A 20,341-nucleotide genomic window follows, 5' to 3' on the forward strand; every position below is an offset into this window, starting at 1 on the left:
ATTCAACCACCCCATAAAATTATAACAAAAGACCTCAACTTCTGTGTCGTGGCTCACTTGAGTTTTGGTAAACTTTGGTTTTACACTCCCAAATTTAGGGCAACTAGAATTGAATTTCAAAATTTTAAAAGTGAGTTTGTCATCCTCGAAAATCCTTTATTCATGCCATTAGATCTTTTCACTTATACTTACCCCTTGATGATGTGATGTTGCGGAAATCAAGCCACTTCATTCATTTTTTAAATCATACCATTAAAAAATTTGACAACTACTCAAAAAAATTATATATATAATTTTATTTTACTTACGAAATTAGTTGGCTTTTTTTTTCTACAAAAATACTTAAAATTAACTTATCTTTTAAGCCAAGGTTATCTTACAATAGGATCTGTGTGATGATCATCTCATATTCACATGCATGCCATGTTTGGAATATTTGAGAGCATTTACTTCACCACACTCATTATCTTTTAAATATATAGTAGATTAATTATAAGAATCTAAGAGTCAATATCCAGCCCCTAAACCTAGTTTTAAAAATCCATAATTTTAGCTGAAGGAGCCTATGAATGCTACCATGTGGGAGCCCAGCAACTTTGTCTCGCTATGTGGTTCTGGATTGCTACGTAAATGGGGTGTCATTTAGGCACATAAATCTATTTTGATTTTTGAAATTACCACTAGCTAAAATAAACTTCAGAATTACAGTCAGCTAGAGATCGTAGGATCGGATTGGAATAGCAAAATTTTTTGGCTTAAGTGACTCTCGCAATTGATCCACGACTGTAGGATTTGAGTAAATTTTTTAGTGATAGAAGATGAAGGAGTTAAGTACCCCCTCCTGCCTGCACAACATGTGGTCTTTACTTTATAGAAATTTACAACTTTTATGGGGTTTTAGTAAAATTTTAGCATTATATGTCTAGTTGTACTTCACATAATCCATGAGGAGCCGAACAGGCAAAACTAAAGGGATTCCAACCTTAATCCACAAAGCCAATTAACTCCGGGTAAGCAAAATAAAAGGAATTTGCAGTAATTAAAATGAAATACAATCCTAGTCATACTTCATATGATTAATTTATGACCCTAAGTAGGCAAATAAAATAACTAAGAAGATACACAATTACAAGCAGTTATGACGGATGTGTTAGAAATATGTGGAGTAAAATGCAAATAAATTTAGACACTTTTTTTGTACAAAAGAAATTGTCGAATATCCCATATTCCAATCCTATTTTTTACTTTGTCGACTTCTTTCAGTGGGCTGCTTTTCACAAGGGTCAACCTCCTGAATCGAGCAGGACTTCAGTGTCAACAAGGAAATCTCCAAAATCTTTTGAGAAGTGGACTCGCCTGGACACATCTCTCCTAGCCTCTCCCTCACTCTGCTTAGCTTCTAAATGGTAGTTATCATGTTGCATTCATTTATTGAGATCATTGGTTCATGGTGAGATAATAATGTCGACATGTGTCCCTACTTTGAGATTTCATCGTTTGGAAAGTCGAGTAAGATCTTGATTAGGTATAAAGCACGCTAGATAGACCGTCAGCTCAAGGTGAGCTGAGAGTATGTTTTGTCCATTTTCATGCATTTTCTATCATGTGCAGGGGTTTTGAGTCTTTAGAGAGTTAGGTTTCTCTCGAATCTTTGGCCACCCTCGTCTAGTATTGGCCGGTCGATTCTATTAGATGCCTTTGGGAGTATTGGGATTTCTTTTGACCTTTCCTATTTGAACTTCTGATGCTTCTCGAGTTAACTAAGATTAGTTTTTGTTGGAGAGATGTGTAGTCAAGGTTTTCAAAGAATATGTATTATTGGGTGAGATTTGATTTGTCGGATTCCATATCTGACGATCAGGTGCATCAATGGTTCTTATAGCGTGTCAAGAGCTTTCTTATTTGGGATTTTCAACAATTCTTTGAAATTACGTGGAATATGATACAACAATTATACATAGAGGCTTGACATAGCTATAGAATTATGGCTATGTCTTAAAGGGAGATGATTAGAACCAAATTAAAATTTGTCAAGTAAAACTCAATTACCTACTTAAAGTAATATGCAAATTTAAACTAAGTCAATTAACTCAAAGGCTTTCAAGACAATAAAGGGTCCAATCAAATAGACTATAATAGATATGTTAATCAAGCAACTAGTCTATAAATGATAGTGTACGTGTGTGAGACGTAGTAACTATTCAAAACTTAGCATTCATGTAATCATGCATACATATAATTTATTAATCAATTACATAAGTATAATTTAAAAAGTGCTCTAATAACAATCACAAACACAAGAATGTATAGTGGTTCAATTTATCTACTCCACTATCGGTAGATGCACTCTCCTTGAATGTACCGATATTTACTAATAGAAGTTTTTAATCAGGTTCACCTCTAACTTTTACAAGCGTACATTCTTATTGGCGGCTTATATAAGGACTTACACACGTACTCACCCATGTTGGTGGCCTACTCAAGGACTTACCACACACAAACCCATATTGGTGGCCTACACAAGGACTTACTCACGTGCACGCCCGTGTCGGTGGCTACACAAGGACTTACGCACGTACTTACCAATGTTGGTGGCTATACGGTACTACACAAGAACTTACACGATTTTGGGTTACAAATTCTACCCTCATCTTTCACAATAAAGGATTATGAAGACTCTTACAATTGACAACTTACTTGCCGAATTAAACTCCTTTTATAATGCCTTCTCGAAATGCTTGATTTATGCTCTTATGTGCTTCAATCATATTATATTTTACTCCCTCGATCGTTGATGATAATGGTTGCCAATGCTTCAGCTCTCAAATTAAATATCTTACATATAATGCTCTTTTAAGGTGATCAGGATAATGAGAATTTGATAGAATCTCATACAACTAATGGAAAGTTGAACTCTTAGAAGGTTCTTCTTAATGGACACCCTAGAGGTTGATAAATACTAGGATTTGTCAATAAGATCGTTGTCTAAATTTTAAAGAAGACTTGAGATCATGATCTTTATGAATATGAGTTTGGAATGCTTATTATAATGAATAATCATTAAGAAAAAAATATTAATCTTATTGAGATAAAGCCTGGGAGGTTTGATAGAGCTTGGGATGCACGAGAATATCTAAAATGACAATATTTTTCAAAGATTTGAATGCACTATATATAACAAAAAGGCACCAATGGATCTCTAACGGTTAGGCTCGATCAATTAAGCATAGCCCTTAATCGATCGAGCTAGGCCGAAATATTCTAATGAACCCGCTAGACTATTTTTGTTATGTTCGATTGATCAAGCCCAATCGCTGAGAGGAATTGAGGATTCCTCGATCTATTGAGCTTGTGCCTCGAGCGCTCAAACTTCAAAAGATTTGTCTTTGCCTTTTGATTTGGATGTAGATCGCGATTTTCTTTTCTCTCGCTCAGACGGTCTCTCTCGAGCAAACAATGCATTTGTAGAATTACATTTGTATCTTCTCTTCTTTATCAGCTGCTTTGATTGAATGATTGAGATAACGGTCTCGACGTCTAATGTATCTTTATTATGGTAGAGAGTATTAACCAGATACTCATAAGACTCCGAGAGAGATGCCAACAAAATAAGGGCTTTGTGTTTTTCATTGGTTTTCACATCCACGCTTGTCAACTTACAAACCAACTTGTTTAAGACATTCATATGTTCAAAGAAATCCGACCATTACGCCATCTTAAGAGTGTAAAACTAGTTCTTTAGATATATACGATTGGTGAGCGACTTCGTCATATAGATGCTCTCCAACTTTGCCCATAAGCTCACGATAGTTGTCTCATCATTGACATTGTAAATGACTTTATTTGCAAGCAAAACTAGATTGTGCTAATTGTCATTTGATCAAGTTCATCTCAATCCTCTTTCTTCATAGAATCTGGACGATGCACTTTCTAAAGGAGTGCATATTGCACCCCTTTATGAACTAGGAAAGCTTTCATCTTCAACATCCATAATTTAAAGTTATTTTTGCATGTGAACTTCTTTATCTTGAACTTCATATTTGATTTCCTCGATGCCATGTTTCCATATTCAAACTAATATCTCAACCTATATCTTGATACCACTCGTTGGGAGCGGTAGCAACCTTAGATATGAATAAAACGAGTAATAGATAATGAAAATTTAAACAAACACAAAGACACAAGTTTTTATGTGGAAAACCCCTACGGGAAAAAACCACGATACAGAACAAATCAATCCAATATAATTAAAATAAGGTTATAGGAAATGGAAAAACTAATAGTAGAAACTCTAGCTTTTCCCTCAAAACCCTTGAATATTCATGCTAAGCTTTCAAACCCTCGTTCTTAACCCTAATTAAAACTAGGATGGTATTTATACACTCCATTACAAGATTAGGAAATATATCCCGCACTTACTCAAACTTAGGTGTTCTGTCAGTTAAACTGACAAGAACTGACTCACATCTACTAGTTGAACAAAAAATGTGCAAAAAGTCACAACGTGCAGTTTAAGAATGCACCCACAAATTCGATCGAACCAACATTGACACTAGTTAAATCGGCATAGGTCTTCTCTGCACTAGGATTATAGGCACTCAATCATCATAAAAATATTGGATTACATACTTAGAACTAAAAAAATCATTAAAAAATGCACAACAAATTTCCCTCATAAATAGTTCCATGTACTATATAACAGAAATGATGCAATAAAATTTAAAATGAGTTAATATAAATCATAAAATCATATAATACAATTATAAAGTATATTCTCCTAAAATAAGGGAGAAAATGGATTCTTAGTGGATTTGTTTTTACAAATGGTCAAATTTCAAGTAGAAAATGGAGTGAAATGTATTGCAAATACATATCATAATAAATTGATACATTGGCATATCTTATCTTATCAAAGGTTTTTGAATAAGTATTTTAATGCATTCATATTTGCATGATACAAGCAAAATTTAATAACTCATTTTATACATTGTATCAGCTAATACTATCAATATTTAAATCATTGACATTGATATATACAGTATCAATGTGTGACGTACCTAGCATGGTTTGCTGGCTCTCGGCGTGCAAGGTACCTAGCATGATTTAGGCTTCTTGGCTCATATTTATTTATTTATTTACTTATTTTTTTGGAGAGATAACAGGAACTTGCATTAATAAGAATGAGGAAACACTGAGAGGATATCAACCCGCAAAGATAGCAGATCAATTACCTCCGTACAAAAGTAAATTGCAATCCATTAAAAGCATCACATTGGAAGCCTACTCCATAAAACATCTCCCAGTCCTTTCTTCCCACACACCTGGATCATTTGAAGACGGCCAAAAGAGTTGGCCCACTAAAAAAGGGTTACCAGAAACATGATGCCAGCGAGGCACAAATAGTAAGTGTAAGGCTCACAGGATCTCAACTGACCAAACATTTTCTTGGTCCTTGATCTAATGGCTGGGGTCATTAGGCCAAACTGATTATTGAGAGGCATGATCGGTCGAAAATGGGGCCCGTGTGATGGATGGTGCAATTAACACGGACGAACCACTTTCCCCTTATCGTGATTGGTGGCTAGATAGTTGTCAGAAGTGATTCTTCCTGAGGTGGGGCCACATGATGGTCAGTTCAAATTAATGATCAAGTCTTTTATACTATAATCAATATGGACTGTATGCTTTCCCCAACTATTGAATGGATGGTTAGGATCATTCCGTCAAATTGTCGGGGGACAAGGAAAAGTAGGTCCCTTGTAATGCATGGTCCAGATAATGATAAAATATTTCAGCGTAATTAGTCAGGACGGATCACTTACATAGCCACTGAACAAATGTTCCGGTGATTGATCAAACTGGTTTTGAGATGCACAGGCAATCAATGATGGAACTGCATTTGGTCGGGCCAAAGGAATGCCGCACCTTTCTATAGAATAATTAGAATAAAAATAATCTAGACCATGCATTTTTCCTAGCAGCTGAACAAGTGGTTAGGACTGTCTAGTCCAGGGTCCAGGTATTCTTGAGGGGCAACAACATCCAGGCATGATGGATAGATCGGGATCAACCATTTCCAATATTATCATCTTTCCTTGGCCGTTGATCAGATGGTTTAGATCATTTAATTGAAGTTTTTTTTTTTCATGTGCATGTTCGGGTCCTACCCAATGGACGATCTAGATTGACGATCAATCCTTTTTCCAATATGATAAATTCGGGTCACTTGTTTTCTTAGTCATTGATTAGATGTTAGATGGTTGTCACTATTTTACCAAAGTGATGTTTTAGATAGTGTAAATCAAAGGCGAGACGCAGTCGATAGAAGGCTCAACGAGAACGTGGTGTTTCTTGGTCGTTGATTTTGGGAACTCCACAAGTCCTACCGGTAATAATTGCACACGTGGCAGGCAGGGACGATTGGATGAAGAATGATCCACAGGTTTCGGTGGGTCCCAGAAGAAAAATGTTATGGTGTTGGAAGAGAAGATAAGGGGAGGGGAGGTGGTGGAAGAGAAAAGAAGCGAGGAAGAGAGAAATGGTATTTGTGGGTGCGATTGCTGCTGCGGCAATGGTTTTTTCGTCAGCTGTTCAATCCCCAGACACGGAAACTCTCTCCAACATACCTCAAACGCTATCAGGTAAGGTGAGAGGAACCGACGGTATTAGGCATTACGCATTAGGCATTTGCTTTTCCTTCCTCTTTTTTTTTTTTTGAGAGAGAGAGAGAGAGAGAGAGAGAGAATATTTTAAAAAGAGAAATGAGTACACAGGGGAAGACGGAAAGCCGGCAAGGATACAACGTCCAAAGTCAAGGAAGGCGGAGTCGTGTACCGTTAAATGCGTCACCACATGCATCCGAGGGGGTGCTGGCTCCCCTGGTGAAGGCCCTCTCAATGCCCGAAGGTTAGCTACTCCTTTCTTCTCTCTCTCTCTCTCTCTCTCTCTCTCTCTCTGCGCTGCAATTCCTTCAATGACAACCAAACCCCTATTTCCAATCCATTGTGTCTTATATAAATTTGAAAAAATGTGCCTCCACTACTTTAAAACAAGAGTTTTAAAGTCTTTCCGAGTTTTTGGGCGATTAAATCAACTATATAAAGATTTCTTTACGGAATTTAAGATGGATTTTTCCTAACTATGGTAGGTACTAGTTAGTTAATTGAGTTAGATCCAACAATGGAAGATGAATTGTTGGTCTCTAACATGAGCATTTTGAGGTGGGTTTTTGATATATCACGGCTGGTACATCAAATCTGAACTGCCCAACTAGTGGGACCTATTGCTGATTGGTCGTGTACTGCTAGAATCCACGGCCAAAATCCAAATAATGGTGTATAGCTATCTCGACGATCATACACAAAAGGCATTAGTTGGAAATGAACAACATATAGAGCTCCAGTACTTGATCCAGACTGTTGATGCTGATTTCGGCTCGCCCCCCTTAGTAACCTTGAAACCTGCACAGGTGGAATGAAAAGGTGACCCTGGCCTTACCAGAGGACCCTCCGATGCTTAAGTCAGAACCGGGGTCTTTTTGAAAGGTTTTTAGGGCGAGAATTTATGCATACCTTTTATCATAAGGATCTCTGTATTTATAATGGCGTATACCCCGTAGGGCTTTCGTATTCCTTAGGGTAAATCCCGTAACGGTAGATTTCAATCTTTGAGGATCCGTAATCCCTGCTACCTCTAGATTCCTAGAGATTATTATCTTATCTTCCGAAGATCTCAAATATAATCCAGAGTTTTACTAGGTAACTTCCAGATATGGAGCGATATAGCTCGGCTAATGCTTATCTTTCCGACATTGTTGTGCTGAGACAAACTCTACGGCTGATTCTCCGCCTACTCTATTGATCGACTTAGTCTTTGAGTCGAACTAAAGTTTAGGCGGCTCTAGGACCGACCGATCTTACTTTGTCGGTTTAGGCTTTCCTTTGTGAGGCTTCGATTGGGCCTTGAGGTGCACTTCCTCCCTTAGAGGTTTTGCCTTATGGCTCTGGATGCTTAGGCTACGGCCGGGTCAAGGACCTCACGGTCCGAGCTACGTTTCTCCATCCAGCGTTCTTATGGACTTTGGGTTTTATTCGGACTCGGCATCCAACGAGTCCGGGCGATTGCTTCACTACTCTTCCGCTTTTCTGGCCGACTCAAGGACTTGTCATATTTTTTTTCCCCAACAGTAAGCCCCCCTATTCCGTGCATCGCCTTAAGGCTGTTGTGGAGTATTCTGGAATTGAGTTGGACTGTATTAGAACTGAGTAATGATGAAGCATTTATTGAGTATAGGGCGGTTTGCGCGACTTTCAAGATATGTCGATTCGTTCGACCACGCGTCGGCACGTTTATCGAGACCAAATGAGCGGAGCGGCCATCGTTACAGCGTCAGGGCGTATGAAGGTTGGACACGTGGCCATATATTCGGCGACAACGCACGGGGAGTCGCCACGTGTAAAGTCGAGGCACTCGAGGAGGCGTCGCTTCGGCTCCTCATTTAATGTTGGAGCCATGTGACAGCCCTATAAAAGAGGGTCGCCGTAGATGAATTTTTGCCAGTTTGCGCCTTCTTTCAATTTTCTCCTGTGCTTTCGCCTCTTCCCTCCTTTCGCGTATTCCGATCCTGTAATCCTTTGCGCCACTGCTTGCTTTCGGCATTTTAGGATTTCTCCTGGTGAACTCCTTCTTCCTCCCTTTCTTTTCTTTTTAACAATGTCAGGCCCCACAAGCCCTAGGGAGGGAGAATACAGCGGTAAGGGTGAAGTGAGCGGCTTTTGGGCGGCTTCAGAATATCCCTCACCGTTGGTGGAGGTTGCCGGAGAGGCGGACCTCCTGTTTTGCCATTCGCAGAGGGTTGTAGACCCTCCGGCAGAGAGGCCGGTGGCGTCAGTGGAGGCATTAGATTCGCTTCCTGAACATATGGCTATTGGGGGCTCCTCTGGTTGCCATGATTCTGAAGGAGGCGGAGAGGAGGAAATTGAGACCGAAGAACGGGTTAAAGGACCCGTTCCCTCAGTGATGGCAACAGAGGAGCTGTCTAAGATCTGATCCGGATATCACATTTCGAATTCATTCATTTTGACTCTTCCTCGGCCTGGAGAGTTGCCCGACCAACCTTCACCTGGGGCAGTTGCGATTTTTCTTTTTGCGCTGCAATGTGGTCTTCGTTTGCCGCTTCAAAAGATTGCTCGGGAACTGCTGGGCAGTCTGGGGATAGCCCCGGGACAGGTCATACCGAACGGGTGGAGGCACTTGTTCGGCTGTGCGGTGCTCTAGGCCGAGACACGACAGCCCGAGCTAAGTGTGAATGAATTTCTCCATTTATACCAAGTGCGGGCTCACACCCAGCATCCCGATTGGTTCTTCTTCTGCTCTTGGTGGAACACCGGTGGGCTCCTAATAACTGACCCCTCTTCATCAAACAAGCATTGGAGGGATAGGTGGTTTTGGGCCCTCAGTAGGTGGGAGTTGGCTGAGACTGGACCTATCCACCCCTTTGTTCCTCGAGCTTTTTATGTAGCGGTAGGTAGAGTTGATGTTGTTTATCGCCTTTTTCCTTAACTCATTTTCACTGAACTGAGGAAATAACTTACTTACTTTTTAGCAATACCAAAGCATCCTCCGAACCTTGACTTGGATTCTCTGACTCGGATTCAGAGTTTCCGAGCCCTTGACCCGGAGAGGAGATCTTGTAAGAGGCTTATCCAGCCGGAGCTTCTTTTTGAGTGGGGCTTCAACTCTGCAGTGACTGGTGAGGAAGTTTTTCTTTTTTGTCGTTTTTTTTTAAATTATAAATTTCTGCTTGTCCGACTACACTAACATTCATCCTTCTCTGAATGCAGACATGTCTGAGGCTCGGCCTTCTCTCCGCTCGCCGTCTCAAATCCGACCCCCACCTCTCTTGGGCTCCCGGGCCTCGAAGAAACATAAGGCGGTCTCAAAGGGCCCTGTAAAGACTGCCCCCCTGCTCCCTCGACTGTTATCGAGGTCGATGAAGGCACAGAGGCGACAGAGGTGACGGAAATGGCCGCCCCAGAGGCAGGGGCAACTGAGGCGGTGGCGGTGCCTGAGGTGCCTCGGGAGGCTCCGGAGTCTGAGCCGGCTGAAGCCTTTGCTGCTCCGAGAGCTGAGGAGAGAGAGCCATGGAGGATGAGAGCAACTGAGGAAGAGAGGATATCCTTCTGCTAGAAGGTTGAAGAGATCCTTCCTTGGGCGAGTCGGCAGATATTCACAGGGGAGTTCTTCGGCCTTCTGGAGGCGGCTTCCGTGGACAACATGCTCAGTAGGATCGGGACGCTATTGCTCGAGGTAATGTTGCTATCCCTTGCGGTCATTTTGTTTTGGATTTTCTCTTATTTTAACAAAGGTTTTTCCCTTGTGCAGTTCGCCCCTTGTATGCTGAAGGCTTGTGCCGAAATATCTGCCTTGGCTCGTTGCGCTGTGGAAGTGGAGGCTAGGCTGTCAGATGTTGAGACTTGATGGTCGGAAGCGGAGTCTCGGCTATCGTTTGCCGAGTCTCGGGCTCTCTTTGGTGAGGGCTAGATCGAGGAGGCAAAGGCTGCTCTTGTGTCGGCCACAACGGAAAGAGATCACGTGGCCTCGCGATTGGAAGAGGCCAGGCTGGCCTTTGAACAGGCAGCCACAGAACGGGCCGTGGCTCAAAGGAAGCTTCAAGAGCTCGTGAAGGGGACGAAGGCCGCCCTTACGACTGTGAGGGAGGAGGCAGTGGAAGAGTTCCTTTCATATTCAGCTTTCGAGGAGCGGACCTTCGTTTACCGAGGGGGTTATGCTAAGTGTATCGAAGTGATGAAGGGCGTTTTTCCCCACCTAGATCTGTCCGGCTTCAACGAGGGTGAGTCGAGGTCCGGTGGCGAGGCGGCAGTTGATCCCGAGGCATACACTTATGACGCCTCTGCTACTGCTCCTGATGCAGCTCCATCAGCATCTCCTGGGTTAGCTCCTGGTGCAGCGGGCGAGGCTGAGCCTTGAAGTTAGCGTGGCGGAAAATAATTCCTTTTTGCTCCCCACATCTGCTTTAAGCACTTCAAGCACATCGAGCCTCGGGGTTGAGCACGTCAACAACGTCGAGCGTTGTCTTTTATCAATATCCGAATGTTGAACACTTATTGTTGTATTATTCCGACTCAATTGTAATCAATGAACTGACTAATGTAACACTTTACTCATCAATGAATATATGCTTTTTGCTTATTCAGCATTCTACACATTTTTCTTTCTTTGATTTTGCAAGTGTTTAAACAATTAAGCCGAGTATGGATCACTTTTAGCCGAGCTATGGATAGTATATCTTAAGATGCTCGGCATTCCATAGGTGAGGCAGGAGCTGCCCTGTTAGGTCTTCCAATCGATAAGTACCTGGTCGGATAGCACTGGCGATTACGTAGGGGCCTTTCCAATTGGGGCCCAACGTTCCTGCTCCACTTTCTTTGGTGTTTTGAAACGTTCTTCGGAGGACTAAATCTCCCACTCGGAATCGCCTAACTTTGACTCGGGCGTTGTAAGATCGAGACACCAATCGTTAATAGCCGGTTGTCCGAAGCTGAACTAATTCTCTGATTTCGTCTAGGAGGTTGAGGTTGAGAGTTATCAGCTCCTCATTGTTTTGCTCGTCATATGAACTTACTTAGGCGGTAGGTAGGCCGATTTCCACAGGGACGACGGCTTTCGAGTCATAGGCTAGCAAAAAGGGAGTTTCTCCTGTTGCAGTTCGGGCTGTAGGTCGGTATGCCCAAAGGACTTTGGGAAGTTCTTCAGCCCATGCTCCTTTGGCTCGGTCCAATTTAGTCCGGATGTATTGTTTGATAACCTTGTTGACGGCTTTAACTTGTCTGTTTGCCTGTGGATGATGTGGGGACGAGTAAACGTTCCTGATTCCTAGATTTCGGCACATTTCCTGATATTGTTTGTTATCAAACTGCTTCCCGTTGTCGAATACAATAGTTAGAGGTATCCCGAATCGACAGATAATGTTTTTCCAAACAAAATCTGTGATTTTCTGCTCGGTTATCTTGGCTAGGGGCTCGGCTTCGGCCCACTTGGTGAAATAATCAATGGTGACGACGACAAACTTAGTCTGTCCTTTTCCTAGAGGGAATGACCCGATGATGTCGATTCCCCATTGGGCGAAAGGCCAAGGCCCGACCATTGGCGTCGGCTCTTCAGGTGGTTGTCGAGGGATAGTAGCAAACCTCTGGCATTTATCGCAACCTTGAACGAGTTTCTGAGCATCTTGTTGAATGATCGGCCAATAATATACTTGTCGAATGACTTTATGGGCCAGAGATCGGCTGCCCAAGTGATTACCGCAAATGCCTTCATGAATTTCACGTAGAACATAGTCGGCTTCTCTCGGTCTCAGGCATCGCAATAGAGGTGCGTAGTATCCTTTCTTGTATAGAACGTCGTCAAGCATAGTGTAGTGGGCCGCACGTATCTTCAGTCGTCGAGCCTCGGCTCGCTCTTTAGGGAGTTCGCCGGTTTGTAAGTATTTGACGATTGGGTCGAGCCAAGATGGTTCGGAATCGATGGGGAGCAAGGTGGAAGACTCGGTTCCCCCAACGCTTGGCTCGGCCACGAATTTGATAGGAACGGATCTAGGAATATCATCTTCGTTAGCCGAGGCAAGCTTTGCTAGTAGGCCGGCTTTAGCATTCTCAGCCTTTGGGATCCGGGTAACAGAACATTGATGGAACCCGGCGATCACCTCTTTGGCCTTTGGAAGATAAGCTTTCAGTCTTTCCTTCCTGGCTTGATAGATGTCAGCTATTTGATTGACGACTAGTTGGGAGTCGCTATACACGTTTAGATGAGTGGCCCCTAGATTGGCCGCTAGCCGGAGTTCGAGGAGGAGAGCTTCATATTCGGCTATATTGTTAGAAGCCTGAAATCCAAGTCTCAAGGCATACTGAATGGCTGTGTGATTAGGAGTTTCCAGGACTACCCCTGCCTCGCTTGCTTTACATAGAGAGACCAAAAGGGTGGGTTGGGAGGGAAGCAATCGGACGACTCTGCTGAATCAGCGATAGAAATTGTGGGTTGCACTGTGACTTCAACGACAAAGTCTGCCACGGCTTGTGCTTTAATTGTGGTCCGGGGTTTGTAATAAATGTCGAATTCACTAAGCTCGACCGCCCATTTTGTTAGTCGTTCGGAAGACTCTGGTCTTTGTAGTATTTGATGTAAAGGCTGATCGGTCATGATGATGATTGAGTGAGCTTGGAAATATGGCTGCAAGCATCGGGATGGTACAACCAGGGCCAAGGCCACTTTTTCTAGGGTCGGATATCTCGTTTCCGTTGGGACGAGGGCCTTGATGATGTAGTAAATGGAGAATTGTTTGCCTTCATGCTCGCGGATCAGGGCCGAGCTTACGGTTGCATTAGATACTGCTAGATAGATCAGTAATGGCTCGCCTAGCTCGAGCTTAGAAAGCAACTGTGGAGATCCTAAGTACTCCTTGATCTGCTGGAAGACACCTTCGCATTCTTCTGTCCAGTTGATAATTTGCTGACCCTTCAACTGTTTGAAGAAGGGGAGACACCTGTCGGTAGCTCGGGACACGAAGCGATTTAAGGCCGCTACTCTTCCAGTTAGTCGTTGAACTTCCTTGATCGTCTTAGGAGACTCCATGTCGAGTAGAGCTTTAATCTTTTTCGGGTTAGCTTCAATCCCTCGTTGACTGACTAGGAATCTGAGGAATTTGCCTGATCCCATGCGGAATGCACATTTACTCGGATTAAGCTTCATCTTATACCTTCGCAAGATGAGAAATATTTCTTCCAGATCAGTCATATGGTCGGTCGCTTTAATGCTTTTGACGAGCATGTCATCAATGTAGACCTCCATTGTTCGTCCTATGAGTCGGGCGAACATTTTGTTGACCAATCTTTGATAGGTTGCACCAGCATTTTTTAACCCAATTGGCATTACGCGGTAACAATAAAGACCTTTGTAAGTGACAAAGGTGGTTTTTGATTTATCAGAATGATGTATTACAATTTGATTATATCCTGAATAAGCGTCCATGAAACTGAGTAATTCGTGCCCCGCAGTACTATCGACCAACTGATCAATCCGAGGAAGGGAAAAACTATCTTTAGGGCAGGCTTTATTTAAGTTAGTATAATCTATACAGACTCGCCCCTTCCCATTAGTCTTTTTGACCAATACAACGTTGGCTACCCATTCGGGGTAGTATACTTCTTCAATGAAGTTGGCTTTGAGGAGTTTTCCAACCTCTTCCTCGATTATGGCGTATCTCTCAGGGCTGAGAGTACGCCGTTTTTGACGGATTGACTTATAATTCGGGTTGATATTGAGCCGGTGAGTCATGATTGAAGGGTCAATACCCGGCATGTCTTCATGAGTCCATGTAAAGACGTCGGCATATTGGCGTAACAGGGCTATCAGCTTCTCTTTCAATGGCGTAATCAGGGACGACCCAATTTGGACGGTCTTCGAAAGATCCGACTCATTCAAAGGTACTTGGATGAGTTCTTCCACGGGCTAGCCGCGGCCAGGAGATTCGTCCTGCGGATTCAGGTTTTCAATCGTTGCGACCTCCGTAGGTACTCACAGGGCAGTAGCATAACATCGTCGAGCGTCGTGTTGTTCTCCTTTCACCACCCTGATGCTGTTCTCAGTCGGGAACTTCATGGACAGGTGATAAGTTGAGATGATAGCTCGGAGGAGGCAGAGGGAAGGTCGACCAAGGATAGCGTTATAAATCGAAGACTGATTAACTACTAAAAAGTCGATCATAACAGTGGCTTGATTCGGCGCTTCCCCAGCAGTAAGCGGGAGGCAAATTGCTCCCTTGGGAAGAATTTGTCCGCCTGAGAATCCGATCAACGGAGACCTTACAGGCCTCAGAGCCGATCATTCGGCGCCCATCTTGTCGAATGCTTGTGTAATAGTACGTTCGCAGATGAACCCGTGTCGATAAGAACTTTGAAGACTCGACGGTTTGCAATAGTAACAGTGACGACTAAATCGTCATCATGTGGGTAATGAATACCCTTTGCATATTCTTCTGTGAACGCTACAATATACTTTTCGAGCTTTCTTTCCTTCGGAGGCCGAGCTAGAACCATAATTTCAGACTCAGGCCGACCAATATTCCTCGCATGCTTTTTCCAAGCGTTACTCGAATCACCTCCACCCAAATGGCCACCGATTATAGTCTGGATATCCTCAGTAGGCCGATTATCGTTTGGGCGTTCTTCCGTGGCTCTGGCTCCAGGATCGACATGCTCGTCGAGATGGCCATCTCGGATGAGCCTCTCAATTTCGTGCTTCAGATTATAACAATCGCTAGTGTTATGTCCATGATCACGATGGAAATGATAATATTTGCTCTTATTCCGTCGTTCGGGTTACTCCGAAGCCTGTCTGGCCAGTTAACGAATCCTTTACCTTTGATCTCCATTAATACCTGCTCTTGTGGCTTGTTGAGTGGAGTGTACGTCGAAAATTTGTGATCAGGCCATTTTCCCGACTTGCGTTCATCGCGAGACCGATCATCTTTTCGCTTTTTACCATTAGCCGAGTCAACTTCTTTTTTAGGTGACTCTTTGGCTAGGGTTTTCGCGTTTTGGGCGGCCTCGTACAGGATTCGAGTTTCTTCGGCGTCTGCATACTTATCTGACCGAGCCATGAATTTGGTCAGAGTAGCGGGCGGGTTCTTGTCCAGATATGTAAGAAACGACTTGTCTCGGACACCTTGCATAATTAAATTGAGAGCTGTCTCGTCCGAGTGTTTTCGGACTTGGAACAATTTAAAATTGAAGCGCTTGATATAAGCTTTAAGTAGCTCTCCCTCCTTTTGGATTATATTATTCAGATGTGTAGATGACTTCAATTTTTTCTTCCTACCAACAAAATTGGCAAGGAAAGCGTCCCTGAGTTCGGTGAAGGAGTTGATCGACTTCGGTTTCAACTGTTTAAACCAAAGCCGAGCTACGTCGGCCAGAGTGAGAGAGAAGGCCCGACACATCACGGTGTCCGAGACATCATGCAATTCCATGTAAGTCCTGAAGGACTCAATGTACTCGGTTGGATCGGTTTTGCCGGTGAAGGGTGGGATTTGAGGAAGGCGGAACCGCCCTGATAACCGAGCTTGCATGATTTCCTCCGTGAATGGGGATGCCTTTGTCTCGGGTTTGGTTTGATTGGCGCAGCTTTTTTGCTTCATATCTACGATTTCCTCTCGCATTTCTTTTCGCAGGTCCTGCATATCAGCTTTCTAAGGCTCGTCACTATCAGCTATGCCCTTAACGGGGGGCCTGTTGCGCCTTCTCCGATCTATTTCACGTCATAGATCGGTGGTAGGCAGTGGAGTGGTCACAGAGACATGGGACGGCGTCGGTTCAATTGGAACCTGGTGCTGGCTTTGTTGAGGGGCACTTCGAGGCACGACGGGCTGAGGATTGACGAATTGGTGCTGAGCATTAGCCCGACCATCACCTTGCTGGGGCGGCTGGACCTGCTGACGATGAATTTGTTCCAGCATCTGCTTCATATAATTTAGGTTGGTCCTGAGATCTCGTACCTCCTTGTCTAATCGTCCATTGTCACGATTTCGTTGCGTGTGTCTGGTTGAAACGGAGGTTGCCTGACGGGCCGCAGAACCTTGTCGATTGTCAGGTTGGTTCTGGGCCGCTTGGGCATGAGCTCCATTTGTACCAGGGGGTCTTCGGTTGTCGGTGGTCCGGTGACTGGGACCTCGCTGGGCTCATTCTGGACGGTTCTTTTTGTTCTTGCCATTAGAGAGTGCTTTGTACCTGGAGAAAATGACTTTTCGTATCGATTCCCACAGACGATGCTAAACTGTTGATGCTAATTTCGGCTCGCCCCCCTTAGTAACCTTGAAACCTGCACAGGTGGAAGGAAAAGGTGACCCTGGCATTACCAGAAGACCCTCTGATGCTTAAGTCAGAACCTGGGTCTTTTTGAAAGGTTTTCAAGGCGAGAATTTATGCATACCTTTTACCATAAGGATCTCTGTATTTATAATGGCGTATACCCCGTAGGGCTTTCGTATTCCTTAGGGTAAATCCCGTAAAGGTAGATTTCAATCTTTGAGGATCCGTAATCCCTTCTACCTCTAGATTCTCGGAGATTATTATCTTATCTTCCGAAGATCTCGAATGGAATCCAGAGTTTTACTAGGTAACTTCCAGATACGGAGCGATATAGCTCGACCGATGCTTATCTTCGTGCTGAGACAAACTCTACGGTTGATTCTCCTCGTACTCTATTGACCGACTCAGTCTTTGAGTCGGACTAAAGTTTGGGCGGTTCTAGGACCGATTGATCTTACCCTGTCGGTTTAGGCTTTCTTCTATGAGGCTTCGATTGGGCCTTGAGGTGCACTTCCTCCCTTAGAGGTTTCGCCTTATGGCTCTGGACGCTCAGGCTATGGCCGGGTCAGGGACCTCACGGTCCGAGCTACGTCTCTCCATCCAACGTTCTTATGGACTTTAGGCTTTATTCGGACTCAGCATCTAACGAGTCCGGGCCATTGCTTCACTACTCTTCCGCTTTACTGGCTGACTCAAGGACTCGTCATATTTTTTTCCCCAACACAGACCATTCAAAAGATCTGGATTGTCCCATATTATCCTCTGCAACCAGAGTTGAAGTCTGATTGCTCATGTAGTCAATCAGATGGTTCAATAGTACACCATGGGCCACACTGGATCAAGTCACCTGCTGTTTGAAGATTTCAAAAATGAGCCTCCCCAGAAAACAGCTGATCAAGTTGCTGGAAGGTCAAATTCAACTTCAACCAACTTGGTCAATCCATTGGCACTAGTGTGCACCTTTACTGAATTGGCTCTCTCTCTTTTTATGCAGCAAACTTGAGTGTTTTTGGATACGTTAAAAAGATAATTGCATGAGCTTTCATATGATACCAAAATTGCTACATTTGGACATCATTTGATACCTGAAAACTAGCTCACAACAGGGCAGATCATTGCAGCCTGCAGCTAGCCTGATATCCATTGATAAATAAGTGCAAACTTGGTCATTTGATGTCCAAATTGCAATGGGCGTGTTGGACATGATAAGCTTTCAAGTGAGACAGTTTTTTTTTTTGAAATTCTGACTCCTTTTATACTCGAAATATGGTTAGTAATACCTTAGATGCACGACCTTGCGCAGCCCAATGGTTGAATGTTTTTTCCTTTTCTCATGTCATTCAGAAACTGGCCAGGTCGTGGGAGTGGCAGTTTCTGCCCAACCTAGCCTGCAAATCCTCTATAATTTTTTTACACCCCAATTTATTTTTAATTTTTTTTAAAGGTTGGAAAAATACCAAAGTCCCAACACTGCCTGATTGTGAACCCATTCCTTGTGCAACCCTTCCAACTCAAAAAACCATGAACAAATCTGTGTGACCAGGTCTATGTAGATTTAATTTTTGGTAAGAAGATTGCACTAGAGAATCAAAGGCAGGAACCTCACAATAGTTGTCTCAGATCCAACCGGTTAGGCCACAAGTTCTGGTCCACCCAGCAAATAACACCAACCTCTCATGTGCATGCTACATCCAATCCATCCAACAGATTGCCCCTACCATCAGGATTGCATTATGCCAAATGCAGTCACATCCACTCATTGAGTGGATCATACTTGTGTTTTTCTATCTGCAATGGCTAGAGATTGTTTCATATGGCTATCGAGTAAATGGGCTCATGTTTCCTTTCGGTGACCCTCATGGTGGGGATAATCTATTGGAAGGGTTGGATGTCACATTTACCTAATAGGTTGGACGTTATCCACTGCGTGGACCATAACTTGTGGTCCATCTGATTGGACTGAGACCTTCTCATTTTTAATTTAGTTGTAATTTCTTATTCCTAGTTTGAATCTTGTGAGAACTTCCTTTTAAAATGTAGTTTGTTCCCTTTTCTTTTGATCTCCTCTTCTTCATTGTTTATTGTAAGCTTAAGAGTAAAAACGTCAAATTTGCCCCCTAAGTCATCTATTCTTACACTTTGTTGGCCTTATTTTTGTTATTTGTTGCCCTTTAAGAAGCTTCCAGCACAAAAAAAAAAAAAAAGAAAAAGAAAAAAAGCTTCCAGCACAAGGACTTGGGAAGCACCTTTAAAACTATGCATGTGAGGGGACCTTTTGATTATTATTGTTAGAGAAAATGATACCAGTTTTGAATTGGATGTTTTCTTGTTCTTTTTGGGGATGTACGGTCTAGCTTGGGTTGGTTATTGATCTACTTTAAGAAGAAACATGCCTTTTGCTACCATTGTGAGTTAAGAAACTAGGTCAATCCGCAGGCCATTGGGTTGTGCAAATTGCTACCATTGTGAGTTGAGTCAAGAATATTACTTGTTGATTGCATTTTCACTCTCCATGTTGATGACTCCTTATATCAGTTGTCTATCTCATACTATTGGCAGGCCTCTCGTTGTTTTCAAGGAGGGGTTTCGAAGCCGTCAATATTGGTAAACATTCTGTTTCCCTCTCACTCATCATGATGCAATTCCACAATCAATAAAAGTGCAGTAAGCATTTCTATACCCACACTTGTATGCAAGGTGGCTCATGTATACACCACTATAAGTATAGTTCAAGAACACTTTTGGCTGAAGTTTTCTAAGCTGTCCACCTATTTCTAACATCATAGTCCACTTGATGAGTGGGCCGGCCTTCTCTGTGTGAGATCATCTTCAAGGTTGGACCCACCAGTTGGCCAGCTTGGATATTGTGCCTTTTTTCCATGATGGCATGTGTGATGGTGTGGACATGGTGACCCATGTACACGTGTGTGCTTAGCAAACCTCATGTGAAAATTCATTTTTATTGGAAATGAGCAATTGCAATATTAAGCCACTACTAAGCATCTTATCTTGCCTCGTTTCCTTGTTTCATGCCAGTCTGGTAGAGTGTTCAGATATTTGTAATCTAATCAAGGATGGCGATGATGGGCCCTGAAAACAAAATTGATGGAACAGAAACCTCCAAGATCATTTGTTCAAGTTACTAACTTTTATGTATGGCCCCAAATTCTGAACAGACTAGAAAGATTAATAGCTTCATATGTTGGGACAACAGGATTACTGTCTTCATATGGTAATGGAAGGAGGGGTCAATGAGCTTCTTGTTTTTTTTTTTTTTTCTTGCTCTTTTGAGAGAGAGAGATTGAATATTCTTGACACCAAGGGAGGAAAGATACCATAACTCTGGTCTTTAAAATCTTTAACTGCATATCTAAATAGCACATCAATAACAGTTTTTATTTGAACTACTAAAAATCATTTGAGAATAATAGTAATTTGTTGCTATAATAAAGAGAATA

General features: G+C 42.9%; 1 protein-coding gene across 3 annotated transcripts; it reads left to right on the forward strand.

The window, feature by feature from the left end:
• Nucleotides 1-6,281: 6,281 nt before the first annotated feature.
• LOC131256556 (uncharacterized) lies at nucleotides 6,282-20,225 on the forward strand. Of its 3 annotated transcripts, none has more exons than XM_058257423.1 (4): nucleotides 6,282-6,641; nucleotides 6,758-6,906; nucleotides 19,443-19,487; nucleotides 19,920-20,225. In XM_058257423.1, the coding sequence occupies exons 1-4, from the start codon at nucleotides 6,432-6,434 to the stop codon at nucleotides 19,975-19,977; spliced, it is 462 nt and encodes a 153-aa protein (XP_058113406.1). In that variant the 5' UTR covers nucleotides 6,282-6,431; the 3' UTR covers nucleotides 19,978-20,225. The 3 variants fall into 3 exon arrangements, with proteins under 3 accessions (XP_058113406.1, XP_058113407.1, XP_058113408.1); XM_058257424.1 differs by having other exon boundaries at nucleotides 6,290-6,646; XM_058257425.1 differs by having other exon boundaries at nucleotides 6,317-6,641; nucleotides 6,774-6,906; nucleotides 19,920-20,152.
• The last annotated feature ends 116 nt before the right edge of the window (nucleotides 20,226-20,341 follow it).

The sequence above is a fragment of the Magnolia sinica genome, chromosome 9 (genome assembly GCF_029962835.1).
Source record: "Magnolia sinica isolate HGM2019 chromosome 9, MsV1, whole genome shotgun sequence".
Taxonomy (NCBI): Eukaryota; Viridiplantae; Streptophyta; class Magnoliopsida; order Magnoliales; family Magnoliaceae; genus Magnolia; species Magnolia sinica.